Source organism: Sorex araneus, chromosome 1 (assembly GCF_027595985.1).
Source record: "Sorex araneus isolate mSorAra2 chromosome 1, mSorAra2.pri, whole genome shotgun sequence".
NCBI lineage: Eukaryota > Metazoa > Chordata > Mammalia > Eulipotyphla > Soricidae > Sorex > Sorex araneus.
In genome coordinates this window covers 361,573,723-361,589,692 of record NC_073302.1, presented here as the reverse complement: position 1 = coordinate 361,589,692, position 15,970 = coordinate 361,573,723, and the positions used below count along the sequence as shown (strand labels likewise).

At 46.5% G+C, this 15,970-nt stretch overlaps 1 protein-coding gene across 1 annotated transcript in view; it reads left to right on the top strand.

Moving 5' to 3' along the window:
* PLEKHA8 (pleckstrin homology domain containing A8) overlaps positions 1 to 15,970 on the top strand; it is an 81,578-nt gene that overhangs the window by 22,840 nt on the left and 42,768 nt on the right. The window contains exons 2-6 of the mRNA XM_055139735.1: positions 2,547 to 2,663; positions 4,032 to 4,187; positions 5,473 to 5,597; positions 12,278 to 12,436; positions 13,805 to 13,845. Of these exons, the coding sequence (XP_054995710.1) occupies positions 2,547 to 2,663; positions 4,032 to 4,187; positions 5,473 to 5,597; positions 12,278 to 12,436; positions 13,805 to 13,845 (598 nt within the window). The remainder of the gene's footprint in view (positions 1 to 2,546; positions 2,664 to 4,031; positions 4,188 to 5,472; positions 5,598 to 12,277; positions 12,437 to 13,804; positions 13,846 to 15,970) is intronic.

The window sequence follows — 15,970 nt, the reverse complement described above, 5'->3', positions numbered from 1 at the left end:
TAGCAAAGGGCCTAGCTGCCTTCTTGGGATAGAAATTCTCAAAGTGGGGGCTGGAGCGATAGCTCAGCAGGTAGGGTGTTTGCCTTGCATGCGACCAACCCAGGTTTGATTCCCAGCATCCCATATGGCCCCCTGAGCACTGCTAGAAGTAATTCCTGAGTGCAGAGTCAGGAGTAACTCCTGAGTATCGCTGGGTGTAACACAAAAAGAAAAAAAGAAATTCTCAAAATAGGCTGGAGCAGTGGCACAGCAGGGGCGCTTGTCTGGCACGAGACTGCCCAGAGCCCTGCCAGGAATGATCCCTGAGTGCAGAGCCAGGAATAAACCCTGAGCACTGCCAGGCATGCCACCTTCCCCACACTCCCCTACCCCTCCCTCCCAAGAAGAAGAAAAGGGAAAGGAAGGGGACAGGGAGGGAGGGAACGGAGAGAAGGCTTGGGTGCTCAATGTAAAGTATAACAAGAGTGTGACTGTGGCGTGCAGCCACTTGTAGAAGCTCACATGTGTGAGCCCAGTGGTAGAGCACAGACTCACATGTCTCAGGTCCTATTCCAGCCCCTGGCAGCAAGAGCCACTGTTTTAGAAAATTGCTTGTCCTTGGTGAGAAAGGCTTCTATGGTAGGGAATGCCAGACATAATTCAGCTCTATGAACTATTAGAGGCTGGGTGTTGAGACTTGGATCCGATTTTTTTTTTTTTTTTGCTTTTTGGGTCATACCTGGCGATGCACAGGAGTTACTCCTGACCCTGCACTCAGGAATTATTACTGACGGTGCTCAGGGGACCATATGGGATGCTGGGAATCGAACCCGGGTCAACCGCGTGCAAGGCAAATACCCTACCTGCTGTGCTATCGCTCCAGCCCCCGACTTGGATCCGGTTTTGTGTAAGGAGCAGTGAGGAATGGTTTCTGACAGACCTGTCTGTCTAGATCCTTGACAGTGAAGGGTGAGTGAGATGTCTCACGTGTCACCTCACTCCTGGATCTATGGGTGGCCCCTTAAGCCCCAGAATTGTAATTATTCTTTCCCATGGTCTTGGACTGAAGATGCTCCCAGAAGTGTGATACTTTCCTGTTAAAACCTAAGACATTGGGCCAGTGTGATAGGGATTAGGATGCTTGCCTTAACGTGCAGTCAACTCTGGTTCAATCCCTAATACCACGTGGTTTCCCCAAACACTGTGGGTGTAGCCCTGGAGGTCCATGAGCATTGCCAAGTGTGGCTTGGAGCCCCCTCCTCACCCCTGCTCTGAGTGCAGGGGTGACCTGGGTGATTTCTGGCACTGCGGGATACCAGCATCTTCATCTGCATCTTCAGACTCTCACAGTGAGCGGCCAACCTGCTTGGCCAAGAATTGTGGGTTGGAATCATCCCTCCCAAAAATCTTGAAGAATTGCTACCATTTTTGGCATCAGTGTGCCTTACTAGGTTTTGCTAATGGATTCCAAAGAGTCCACCATCAGACGCTTGTTCCCAGGCACCCCTGGGCCCTGCGTAGAGACCCCACCGGCCTCTCCAGCTGCCATACCCCAGGAGAGTCCATCAGAGAAGTGAAAGGGAGGCGGCAGTTCAGAGCACAGCAGCCTGAGCGGAGACGGGTGAGGTGACGGCACAGATACTCGGTGGCACCGGGGGAAGTTCCAGCTCTAGCAGAAGCTGAGGAATGTGCCACCTCAGTGTGCTGTGAGGGCCAAAGAAGTTGCATGTTTCTACTGTTCATTGTTTGCTCCTTGAAACGGAAGTGAAAATGTTGTGCCCTTTGACACTAAGATCATCCATTTCCGTGGCCTGGTTCTCTTCATTCACTTAGCTTTTCCCCGGGCTCGAGGGATGTCCTCAGGCAGACACAACCGCCCAGCGCCTGCTGCAGAGATTGTGTTGAAAGACCATATAATTGTTCTGCTTCATTTCTAAGTGTGGGATAATTTTTAATTTTACTTAATTCTTTTGTTTGTTTGTTTTTGGTGTTGTTTTGGTATGGGGTCCCATCTGACTGTGCTTAAGGCTTACTTCTGGCTCTGCACTCAAGGATCACGCCTGACACTGCTGAGGGACCACGTTGGGTGCCAGGGATTGAGCGCGGTCGGCCATGCATAGGGCCAATGCACCGCCTCTCTCTGTGTCTCTCAGCCCCATGGGGTAGTTTTTCTTAACCAGAAAGGAGGAGAATCAGTAAATGGTAATGAGAAGCTTCAGGAAATAATAATCATTTACTTTAGAGAATTTAAGAACCACAAGTTTCTAGTTATTAGGGACAGAGGGAGTAAGAATCACAGATGATACCGTTACGTAAAGAATCATCACCGTGTGTGTCTAGTGATTCTTCAGAAGGGTCCCTCTTTGACATGCATCAGAGTTCCCCTCTAGCCAATGTAATTTCTTCTTGGAGCTGGCACTCGGCTGCAGGATCCTAACCTGTGTCCCAGGATCCGCTTCATCATGCCATGCTGGGTCCTCGCCCTGAGTCCCAGGGGCCCCTCACCTGTGCCATGCTGGTCCTCGCCCTGAGTCCCCCTCACCTGTGTCATGCTCCTCTGTTTGCAGGTTGGCAGCCTCGCTGGTTCCTTCTCTGTGGGGGAATATTGTCCTACTATGATTCTCCGGAAGACGCCTGGAAGGGCTGCAAGGGGAGCATCCAGATGGCCGTCTGTGAAATCCAAGGTGAGAGCTTTGCAGATTTCTTTTCTGCCTCCTCCCAACACATGTAAAAACACAAGTCCCTCTGCAGGTCTCTGCTGTGCCCCTCCTATAGACATAGACTCCGAGCTTTATGTCCCTAAAGAACGTCTGGTGAAGGAAACCTAAAACTGCCGCCCCTGTCTCCCAGGTGGCGTGTTGAGAGACCTTCACAGGTCATTAGAGCCACGAACTCACACACAACACCCAGCACTTCTTCCTTAGTCACCTGCTCCTCTGGGGGCCCAGGGGCTTGTTTGCAAAGCTCCCGGAAGCCTTTTCCCAGCGGCTTCAGAGGCATCTGTGTTTACATCAGAGCACACTTACTCCTCACCACCAACACACACTCAGAGCTCCCAGCGTGTCTACAAATAGCCGTTTGCTTCTTGGCCTGGGGACTCTGGAAACACGCTGAGAAGTGTTCAGCAGGAAATGTTCAGGGCGGTGGTAGGGCAGGTATGGTTTGCTTGTTTTTTTGTCCCTGAAGAGAAAGGAATTCTCACGTTTTGAGGAGACTTGTCAAGAAAAAATGAAGAAGAAAAATACTGTGAATAAGAATAATGTGGGGATTTTAAAACTTACTTTCCAAAGAGATAAAGAATAAACCCAAAGAGTTATAAACTCAAAATAATGTGTTTCTTATTGCTTTCCAATAAACCCAAAGAGATATATCCTTATTTTTGGTGTGTTCCTTTTTTGGCCTTAAAGTAGCATACTATGCTGGAGCAACAGTACAGAGGTAGGTAGGGTGTTTGCCTTGCACATGGTCGACCCTAATCGAGCACTGCAAGATGTGGGCCCCAAAACAAACCAAAACACAAAACCAATAATTATTATACTTGTACATGTGTCCTTTTGGTCTTAAAACAATATATCCCTCCTCTTATCCCCAACACACACACACCCTTGCATGCCAAAGAATGATTTCCTATATTCTGATAAGAGGTCCTAAGGAAGGAGAATTGGGTCATCCTTTGAGAGGGGAAGGGTTGATTTGGGGGCCACACGCAGCAGTGCTCAGGGCTGACCTGTGACTCTGTACTCAGGGATCACTCCTTGCAATGCTCAGGGGACCATATGTAGTGCCAGAGGTAGAACTGGTGATTGCATGCAAAGCAAGTGCCATAGCTGCTGTACTGTCTCATCTCAGTATTCCTTTTTTTTTAATTTTAATTAAACTCATGATGTTACCTTGAAGCCAGTTTTCCCCCCTCTTTCATCCAAGAAATATCTAGGAAGAGTAAACAAACTCAAGAGAAAATGAGTTCAGCGTCCTTTCCTAGACAATGCTTTCAGTGATGGGTGCCCGGTACCCTCTCCTGGGTCTCTAATCTGCCTCTGCCTCGCTCCCAGTTCATTCCGTAGATAACACTCGCATGGATCTGATCATCCCCGGTGAACAGTATTTCTACCTGAAGGCCAGGAGCGTGGCTGAGAGACAGCGGTGGCTGGTGGCTCTAGGGTCAGCCAAGGCCTGCCTGACAGACAGTAGGACCCAGAAGGAGAAAGGCGAGTATCCTGTGTCCTGTGTTTGAGATCCAGCCACTGTCCTCTCGAAACTCCTGTATCTATAATCTTGCTCCTAACCCCCTTGTCAGCTTTTTTGTGTCATGCAAAGGATTTTCAGCTCAGTGGAATCGAAATGCCAAGTTTCAGTTGATATTTTTCTCAGTACATTGGAGTTGAATGAGTGAAGACTTTGGAACCAGAAACAGCTGGGTTCACATCATGGCTTGGCATAGGTTACTAACTTCTGGTCCTTGGTTCCGTGTACTTTAAGGTGTAATAACCAACATTAGAAAGCTTACCATGGAGCTTAGTGATAGAAACTGTCTGGCACTGCATCTGGTACGAGATCGACCTTTGGCAAAGAGGCTCTGAGCCCAGGAGCCTTGAATGGGAGTCCCCTGCAATCAGAAATCTCTCTTCCCTTTCCCTGAGGCCAGGCAGGGACTTAATTGCCAGGTAGTTGCCACTTCATACTTATCCACTCAATCTCTAGGTCTCCTGAGAACCCTGGCTCTCCTTATGTTTGTTCTGGGTCGAGTGCCACTTCCTGCCTGAGCCCTGGCCTCTGCCTGCCCAGCTCCCTGGGGCACGGGCAGTCATGGGGAATCCAGTGTGGTTGGTGGGAGACAAGGGCCTCCTGGGGATGAGTATTCAGGCACCGTCCTCATGATAGGGGTGGCTGATACGCTTACCTGTCCAGGTAGAGGCCATAAGGAGACCTCCCCGTTGGTTCCTGTCATTCACCTGGCATCGGGGATTGAGCCAAGGCCTCCTGCTTGAGGCATGAGGCCTGTACTTGACCATCGAGCAGCAGCCCCTTCCTGCTACTCTTTTAATGCTAAATCAGGCGCAAACCTGCCACCCTCCTCACTCGAGACGTTTGACACAAAGAGTGGGTGGTATTAAACAGCTTTTTCATAGAGGAGATAATAGGCAGCTCGGACCCCATTTCTCAGGTAGCAACAGCTGCAGCAGAATTTGACAGAACCCCAATTCCTTGGCTGCGCTCACAGCTGCACGCGACCACGCAGCTCAGCTCTCCTGCTGAAGTGTCATCTCTCAGTATGTTGGCGGGACGCTGTCACCTGGAAGGCGTGGGCATCTTTCCCTGTTCTTGTTCACATGCCTTTACCCCCGTTGTACCTGTAACCCCATTATGGACACCGGAGTCAGGCCTGGTTATTATCCCATTATCCCATTACATGTCCCATTCCCTGCAGGGTGTACTAACTAGAGAATAAATTACCCAGTTGGACACTGACCTCAGCATCATTTTGTCACTTAGAGTTTGCCGAAAACACAGAAAACCTGAAAACCAAAATGTCGGAACTGAGACTCTACTGTGATCTCCTGGTCCAGCAAGTGGATAAGACTAAGGAAGTGAGCGCAGCAGGTGTTGCCAGCCCCCAGGTGAGTGTCCGTCCTTAGCCACAGGCCCAGAAGCACGAGATCCAGTTTATAGCTTGCGTCTCGACTCACTCAGTCTCAGATTTCCTTCCAGCACACGGCTTTTCAGGAAACGGAAGTCACAGCATTCAACAGAGAAGAAAGGTGTGCATTTCAGAATGTGGCTTTACATCCTGGAGTAAATTCAGAATTAATACATTCATGACATTTGAAATCTTCTAACTTTGGTGCTTATCTACTAAAAGACATTTCACCCTAGTTCATATTACTTTTAAAATACAGTCTTGTGGAGCCAGAGAGATAGTACAGTGGGTTGGGCATTTGCTTTGCACACAGCTGACCTAGATTTGACTCTGGGCCTAGAATATGGTCCCCACAGCCTACCAGGAGTAATTCCTGAATGTAGTACCAGGAGTAATCCTGAGCATTGTTGGGTGTGACCTCCAAACAAAAATGAAAGAACACGGTCTCGCCTGTGTAACAGCCTGTCTACAGGGGTGGCTGCTGAGGTACAGCATAGTGTCTGTCACCGATGCACTTGTGTAATCCAGGAGAAGCTTTTCACAGGCTCTTAACTTACCAGCATGCTTCTTCTAGCATAGGCCAGTGTTTTCAAAGATGGAGACACACATAATTTTCTCCATCGTCAGCAAGGAACACAAAAGTTGTTGTTCACTCCTGGTAAGATATAGTAAAGGATCTGTCTGGTTGCAGTTTTGTATTGAATGGCTCACAATAGCCAGTGGCAGTCTCCACTGTGCTCTCAAAGAATATGACAGACAGTGCTTGGGGGCTGGAGAGAGTACAGAGGGTAAGGCGCTTGCCTTGCACAGCACCGACCCGGATTCAATTCCCTGACACCCACCAGGGTTCTGAAGTTGATCCCTGAGTGCAGAGTCGGAGTGCAGAGCCCAGCCAAATTCTGGGCATACCTGTGCGTGACCCCAAGCCTCAGACAACAGCAAAAACAAAAAGAAATTCCCCACAGAAGAACCTTTAGATTATAATCAGTAATTTAACATTACTTTTCTTCCACAGTAAAAGAACATAGTGCTTCTAGTAGTATAATAAAACTTGAGCACTGGTTTAGCAGGTGGATAGCTATGGCCTCGTGTCAGATAGAAAAACTGTGCAGAGGCCAGAGACATAGTTCAGGCACTTCCCTTGGGCACAGGCAGCCTCCATGCGATCCCTGTGTCTCTTATGGTCCCTGGAGCACTTGTCAGCATCTGCGATTCAAACCCAAGGCACCTGCGAGGAGGTCAAAGATTTTATTAAGGAGAGTTGTGAGAGAGAGGGGTGGGGAGGGAGAGGGAGAGAGAGAAGGAAAGAGAGGGAGAGAGGGAGAGAGGAAGAGGGATGGAGCGAGAGGGAGAAAGGGAGAGAGGAAATGAGAGGGAGAGAGAGGGGTTTCAGACTAACCACTGACCAGACCTCATAGAGAAACAGTCAGGTACGACCCCCACCAACTGCGACACCTAATAGCCTTGTTCTCCCTCTTGGAGAACCTGACAAGCTACCAAGAGTCTATTGCCCAAACGGGAGAGCCTTGCAAGCTCCCCATGGTGTATTCATATCCCAAATACAGTAAAAAATATATACATACCTCTCAGAGAGCCCAGCAAGCTACTGAGAGTATCCCGCCCACACGGCAGAGCTTGGCAAGCTACCCGTGGCATATTTGATATGCCAAAAACAGTAACAACAAGTAACAACAGTAACAACAAGTCTCACAATGGAGACATTACTGGTGCCTGCTTGAACAAATTGATGAGCAACAGGATGACAGTTATACAGTGACAGTGATTCCCAAGATGTGGTCTCGGCTTCATGCTCAGTTCAGCTGTCAGTTACATTATCATACAGGTAGCAAAATAACTACTAACAATAAAATGGCTGCACTTTGGTTCGCAGTGTGTTAGTTGGTTCTAACACACCGCCAGAAGTGATCCCTGAGCACAGAGCCAGGAGTAAGTACCAAGCATCACTAGGTGTGTCCTTAAAACAGAAACTTCAAAAAAGCAAAACTGTGCTGTAAAAGGTAGGCCAAAACTCTGACTCTTGGTCCTGGATCCAAATATGGCAGATATATAAACTCCCTCCTACTGTCAAGTAGAACTTTAGTTTTCCTAGTAAAGGGGACTTCGCTCCCTTCTGTTCACTTCCCTTTGGGCTCTCTTCCTCAGCATCTGCTGGTCGTGTATAAGGCAGGGTTGGGGAAGGGAGGGAACCGGAGAACATGTTCCTGCTGTTGGAATGTCTATATCCCAGAGCAACCAGTGCATCCCGCTCAGGATGGGAGACATGAGCAGTGTCGGAGATGTGTTCGGTTGTCGTGCCTGAGGGAAGGCTCTTGGCACCAGGGGGCAGAGGCCATGGATGCAGCTGAGCATCCTGCAGCCAACAAGAGTTGTTCCTCTTCCCTTTCCCACTCCCACTCCCCAGATTAGCCAGCTGTCAGTGGTTACTGGAAGAGCATTGGTCTGGGTGGAAGGGAAATAGGAACACAGGAATGTTTCATTCAAAGAAGTGCCCATTCTAAATGCTTCGGGAACCTATTGTGAATACTTTGGTAATGAAACCAGTCGTGACATTATGATTCATAAGATATGTGCATTTGGTCTTCATTTTATTGCTGGAATGTCACCGTTACCCCATTGTTCGTCGATTTGCTCGAGTGGGCACCAGTAACGTCTCCATTGTGAGACTTATTACTGTTTTTGGCATATTGAAAACGCCATGGGGAGCTTGCCAAGCTTTGCTGTGCGGGCAGGATACTCTCGGTAGCTTGCTGGGCTCTCCTAGGCTCTCCGAGAGGGATGGAGGAGTGTAGGGTTATTGCTGAACAGAGCTGATTAAATGGCCCTGGTATGGGGCCGGAGCGATAGCACAGCGGGTAGGGCGTTTGCCTTGCACGCGGCCGACCCGGGTTCGAGATCCCCGGCATCCCATATGGTCCCCCAAGCACCGCCAGGAGTAGTTCCTGAGTGCAAAGCCAGGAGTAACCCCTGAGCATCGCTGGGTGTGACCCAAAAAGCAAAAAAAAAAAAAAAATAAAAAAAAAAAAAATAAATGGCCCTGGTATTTTCTTTTTTTTGGCTTTTTTTTGGGGGGGGTCACACCTGGCAATGCACAGGGGCCACTCCTGGCTCTGCACTCAGGAATTACCCCTGGCGGTGCTCGGGGGACCATATGGGATGCTGGGAATCAAACCCGGGTCGGCCGAGTGCAAGGCAAACGCCCTACCCGCTGTGCTATCTCTCCAGCCCCAGGCCCTGGTATTTTCTATGATGAAAATGATCTTTTATTATCTCATGAGGTAATTTTTTTTATACTTTATTTTTAATTAGTGAGTCAGCGTGAGGGTACAGTTACAGATTTATACATTTTTGTGCTCATGTTTCCCCCATACAGATTTTGAGAGCCCATCCCTTCACCAGCGCCCATTCTCTACCACCAGTAAACCCAGCATCCCTCCCACCCTCCCCAGTCCTGTCTCCCCCCACCCCACACTGCCACTATGACAGGGTATTCCCTTTTCTTCTCTCTCTCTGATTAGGTGTTGTGGTTTGCAATAAAGGTGTTGAGTGGCCATTGTGTTCATTCTCTAGCCTACATTTGGCACGCATCACCCTTCCCCCGCATGACCTCCGATCACATTTACTTGGTGTTCCATTCTCTGAGTTGCCCAGAATGAGAGATCAGCCTCCAAGCCATGGAGTCAACCTCCTGGTACTTATTTCTACTATTCTTGGGTGTTAGTTTCCTAGTCTATTATTCTATATTCCACAGATGAGTGCAATCTTTCTATGTCTGTCTCTCTCTTTCTGGCTCATTTCACTTAGCATGATACTTTCCATGCTGATCTACTTATATACAAACTTTATGACCTCATTTTTTCTAACAGCTGCATAGTATTCCATTGTATAGATGTACCAAAGTTTCTTCAACCAGTCATCTGTTCTAGGGCACTCAGGTTTTTTCCAGATTCTGGCTATTGTAAACAGTGCTGCGATGAACATATAAGTACAGATGTCATTTCGACTATACTTTTTTGCTTCTCTGGGATATATTTCCAGCAGTGGTATTATTGGGTCAAATGGGAGCTCAACCTCTAGTTTTTTGAGAATCGTCCATATTGTTTTCCAAAAGGGCTGAACTAGTCGGCATTCCCATCAGCAGTGTAAAAGGGTCCTTTTCTCCCTACATCCTCTCCAACACTGGTTGATTTTGTTCTTTTGGATGTGTGCTAGTCTCTGTGCTGTGAGATGGTATCTCATGGTTGTTTTGATCTGCATCTCTCTGATGATTAGTGATGTAGAGCACTTTTTCATGTGCTGTTTGGCCATTCGTATCTCTTCCTTGGGAAAGTTTCTGTTCATTTCTTCGCCCCATTTTTTGATGGGGTTGGATGTTTTCTTCTTGTAGAGTTCAACCAATGCTTTATATACCATTGATGAGGTAATTATTTTGAATACTTAACATGAGCTTGTTGACATCCTCATTCCTCATCCTTGGAGAGGAGAGAGGGTAGAGATTGAGTCCAGTTACCAGTAGCCACTAATCCAATTGAAGAAAGCCTAAATAAGGAGACTGCAGTGCAATTGCAAAGGCTGGGTACAGAGTGCCTCCCAGCTGGAGAGCAAGGGAGCCTCAGGGAGAGGCGTATCCCGAGGGCATGGAAACTCTGTGCCCCCCCCCCCGCCCTTTCCTATGTGCCTCTTCAACTTGGCTGCTCCTAAGTTACAGCCTATTATATTAATCTTGTATGTAGTAAATAAATTATTTGTGTGTGTGTGTGTGTGTGTGTGTGTGTGTGTCCTAGGAATCTCCAATCACTGTTTAGTCTGTCAGTCAGTTATTCAGAAGAACAGGTGACAACCTGCTGAACTTCAGGATCTTCAGGGGACTTGAGGGGATCTGGAGATAGTCATGAAGGAAGGACCTTAAGCCTGTAGAATCTGGTTAACTTCTAACTTTAGGTAGTCTCTGTGTATCCAGTTGAATTGCAGGACACACAGATGGAGTCGGAGAATAGCTTAGGGGTCTGGGGAAGGAAATGGATCACAATTTTTTAAAATTTATTTATTTATTTTTTTTATAAGTTACTTCACAATATTTGATTACAATTAATTTTCAAACACCAATCCCTCCACCAAATTCGGGGTGTTTCCATCCCAAGACCAAATTTGAGATGTTTCCATCCCAAGCTCCAATCCCTGTCCCAAAACACAAATGAAAGAATATATTTTGTATTGTTTGTTATGAAGAACTGCTGAACATGCTTACAAAAAAGTGTTCATATAGGAAACAATGTGAAGATTGTTCTATTTTGCCAGTAGCCATTAAGACATTCTATAGGATATCACTAACATGTTGTTAAAATTTGGGTGATGTGAGCTTTGGTATATATATCTGAAAATATGTATATATGCATATATATGTATATATATATTTCCCTCTATGATTTGTTGCCTACTCTTTGAACCCCTTCAAATATGGTGTGGTAATTATGGAAAATGAGTAGGGAGTGTCTTATGATGTATCACGGTCCAGGAATATGATCACTCGTGTGAAGCTCGTCCCGAGTGTGTGGAAAGCGGCCTGGAGCGTGATGGCGGTTGGGTAGTGGAGGGGATGGGTCCCTTGGGGCAGGGAGGGCTCTCACTGCCCCTCTCTGGGGCGCCCCAAGTGAAAACAGCCTGGCACGGAGTCTGGTGTCATGGTTATGGGGGCCTCATTTTATGCTCCCTTCTGGAAGAAGCAGCCGTGAGTTCTGGAGGGTGGACGATGAGATTATCTAGATCATAATTTTTATCCAAAGCACGGTGGACTTGACTAGTTACATCTCCTGCTTCCTTGTTAGAAATGTAAGATCGAAGGAAAATCAGCAGTTTAAGGAACAAAATTCAGTTGAGTAAATTTTAATGGTTTTACTGCCCAGAGCGATAGCACAGCGGATAAGGCATGTGCCTTGCATGCGGCTGACCTGGGTTTGATTCCTTCACCCCTTTCGGAGAGGCTGGCAAGCTACTGAGAGTATCCTGCCCACATGGCAGAGCCTGGCAAGCGACCCGTTGTGTATTTGATATTCCAAAAACAGTAACAACAAGTCTCACAATGGAGATGTTACTAGTGCCTGCTCAAGCAAATCAATGAGCAACGGGATGACTGTGATACAGTGATACAGTGACGGGTTTAATCCAGTATTTCAGAGCTGAATTGCATCCAGTCTGTGAGAGAGAAAGGAGCTCTGAAGAAGTTGTTCAAGGTGAGAGATTTTCATAGTCCACAGTGAGCAGGAACATGGGATTTGCTTGTTGGTTAAAAGTTATTTTTCTAGGGCTGGAGCAATGCAGCAGAGAAGATACTTACCTTCCACATGCAGACCCTGGTTCAGGCCCTGCCACTCTGCAGCGTCCCCCTTGCCTTCCGTGGATCTTAGCGCCAGGAGTAACCCCTGAGCACCATCTGGTGTCCCCATTCCCCCTAAAGCCCCAAATCCAGTTATTCTTACATGGAGTGAAGGGTAGTCTCAGAGTTAAGGTAAATCATGCTGAAAAGTTTTGTGTTTATGGGTGATCTTGATTTTAAAACATCTAAAGACATTCCACAACTGGGCTCTTTTTTTTTTTTTTTTTTTTGACAAGGTAAAGGAGTCTTCCTCTCTGGTTGTTTTGTAGGAGGGAATTCACGTGGCAACTCTGCTGAAATCCACATGCAATACCTTTCTGAAGACTTTGGAGGAATGCATGCAGATTGCGAATGCAGCCTTTACCTCAGAACTCCTCTGCCGCACCCCCCCAGGATCACCGCAGCTGGGCAGGCTCAAGCCCAACAAGGTAACAGCCCTGCCTGGCTTGGCAAAAGCAGGGTATAATGAAACAGTGGGAAGTTAAGCGACAGAAGGCCAGAGGGAAAATAAGGGGAAAGACTCTTGCTTTGCACGTGGCGGGCCCTAGTTCAATCCATGGCACCACGTGCAGTCCCCCACCCCTTCCAGAAATGATCCCTGAGCACAGAGCCAAGAGTAAGCCCTGAATACCGCTCAGTGTGTCCCCCAAAACAAACAAAAAAAGTGATAGACTATGTTCTCCATCACCCTTTGGTCACCATAAAGATATTTTTCATGGACTTTAAAGAATGTCCATGTTTATATGTGCCCTCAGTCCCCCAGTCCAGTTTTTGGGGCAACACTATCTCCTAAACATGTCTCCGATGTAGCTGTCCTTTCCTCCTAGCCTCCTTTCCCAGGGAAGCTTGCTTAGGTTTGCCGTGGCCTGCTAACCACGTGCCATCACCCCGACCCTTCTGGGAAGCCAGTGTATTTCTCTCCACTCTCTATAAACTGGGCTTCTCTGCTTGAGCCCATCAGTGACTCTGGCATTACCTACCAGTTCAAGTCAGAATCTCGTGGTCCCTTCCCAGCCTTTTCCTCTGTCCTTACCTGGCGTGACACTGTTAACTGTGTAGAGTTCCCCTCTCACCCTTGTGCCATATCCCAGCGCTAAGAATGCCTCTCACTGTCTCGCCCTGGTTAGCTCTATTTGTCCACAAGATTTTCATCTCTCCTTCCCTGAATCCCACACTGGGGCTGAGAACCCCTCGAGGGGACCCCTATTTCATCTCTATTCTATATTCAAATTATCTCAAGGGCAGAAACACCCCCACTCCCAATTTTACTTTTGGTTTTTTTACCGTGGATTTTTACTGCTTGTTACCATGTTGCATCATAGGTTGGTATTTATTAATGTTTAAAGAGCCATAAGAATACCAACTCTTCTAAGAGTTCAGCTATGATCAGTAGTTCTGCTAAAGATTATCGTCTTTTCCTTAGAAATGTTGGTACACAGGGCTGGAGTGATGGCACAGTGCGTAGAGCAATTGTGCATGTGGCCAACCCGGGTTCTATCTCCAGCATCCCATATGGCCCCCCACGCCCACCAGGAGTGATCCCCATGCACAGAGCCAGGAGGAAGTCCTGAACACTGCCAAATGAAAAAAAAAAAAATCAAACAAGAAAAGAAATGTGGGGAATGTATTTGAATGAAGAGGAAGCATGGCGTAGAGTCATTGACCCCTTCTTGTGGAAGGGTCTTCAGTTGTTCCTGTCGAGTAGGACAGTGTTGATATAGTCTTGTTAACCACCCTTTCTTTATATGTGATGAAAGTTCAACATGTAAACTTTCCTTTCTTTGCTTCCTTTAAAGATGAAACATCCTATTGTACCGATTCATAATTCATTGGAAAGGTACAGTAAACCTTTTTTTTGTTTTTTCTTCTTTCTAAAAAATAAAAAAAAATTCTAGTTTAAAAAAAATAAAGATATTAGGATTGTGCTGCAGTTTTTCTGTGATTTGAGTAATACCAGACAGAAGTAGTCTCTCATTTTCTTCTCTTGGGTGAACCTAGGGTCGTGGAGACCTTTCATTCATCACCAGCAACCAGGGAAGGTGTTTGCATTTTCCCCAGGATAGGGGTCTCACCTATCACATCCAGTAACTTTCCATCACTCTAGTGTACTGAGGTCTGGGACTTCCTCTTTTGGAAGGGCCTAAGCACAGAGTTAAGTATAATTTAATTAGAAAAGACAGCACTGTTTTGTTTTGTTTAGAAATAAAACATCTTAAAAATAAAAATCTTGTGTGTAGCTTTCCAAGGTTGAAAAAAAGAACTTCTAAAATGGAAACTATTTCATCCTCTAAATGCACATGTCCATAAGAAACTGTCTTTTTATTATTTGGGGTCTTTACTTGCTTAGGTCAGATGACCGGTGCCATTGACATTTTGACATAGTCAAAGCTTTTGTCCTTTCAAATGATTAACGTCTCATTCTGTACTTGTTTGCTTCTTTAGTACAATGATTGATCCCGTTTTGGTTCTGTTAAATTCAGCTGAGTAAATTCTGTCGAATTCAGCAGCGCATCTAGCAGCCAGAAAGGAGCTCTGAAGAACTGACGAGAGTGAAAGCTTTCCTAGGGAGAAGGGAGCGAGAGAAGGCAGTTTCTAGCCAAGAGTTCATTGTTTCAGGCAAGCTCACCTTCTTTTAGGGCCTGGCTTTCTAAACTTCGGGTGAACACTCCACAGGGGCCCACGTAACTGAACATGGGGGAGCTGGGTCTTAAAACCTTCATTTGAAAATAAATTTATGATTCATGAGCAGTACATGTTCACTCTGTATACCGATTTTGTATACCTGGGGTTGCATAGAAATTTCTCAAGTGAAGAGGTATCAAGAGTGTGCAAAATTTAAGAAGCCTTGGTTTAGAGTTGAAAGATAGGCCCCTCCAAAAATATTCATCTAGTGGGCCAGAAAGATAGTACAGTGGCTAAGGAGCCTGCCTGCCTTGTACATGGCACCGCTTATGGTCCCCTGAGTGACACCAGGAATAATTTCTGAGCACAGAACTGGGAGTAATCCCTGAGCACAGCTGGGTGTGGCCCAAACCCACCCCATCACCCCCTACCACTCTCCAAAAAGGAAAAACAAGGAACAAATATCAGAGAGCAATTTCTCAAAGTAGGGATACTGTCCCACCCACCCCAGGCCCAGCCTGGAACATCCAGTGGGGGCACTTAGTAGCACTGGGTGCGAGGGGAGCGCTGTATGTTTGCCTAAATCCAGGAACCCAGGAGTGTGCCTGGTGAGTGCTTTTCTGAAAAGGGGTGGAAGTCCAGCTAAAATTGGGGATCTCTGATCTCGAGCATCTAGTTTTAACATCCAAATTACCCTCTTTTTTTCCCATGAGACCCCTTTATCTCCTCTTGATCCCAGTCTACCTCATTCTCTGCAAATTTATGACCATGTAAAATTTGCCATGCTATTCAATTGTACTTGCTCATTTTCTCACACTTATCTTTCTGTTGCCTATTTGTTTGCTCTGCCAGCCCAAGGAGAACCCAGGGGGTAAGGGGGGATTCCCCTGTGCCCCTCCAGGCTTCCTGGGGGCAGATTCTATGATTAGGACTTTCCAGATTCCTGGGTTAAGATCGAAGTCCTGGCCAGAGAGCTAGTTTGGAGATCAAGGTGCTGCCTTGCACATGGCAAGGAGTGACCACCAGGAGTGACCCCTAGGCACAGAGCCAGGAATAAGCCCCGAGCCTAGCCACATGTAGCTAAGAAACCAGAAAGCAAAAACCAAAAAGATTATATTTGTAAATATAATATAAATATAATATATGAATAAATATAATAAATGAATATAAATATAATATTTGTAGAGATGAAAATTGCTACTAGGTTAAACTTTAAGTTTTATTTGGTTGATGAGGATTTAGCACAAGTGACACCATTTGGTACCTGTTGTTTTTTGTTTACTTCGGGGTTTTTTTGTTCATTTTTAGCAGCTGTTAACTACCTGCTCTGTTCTAAATAT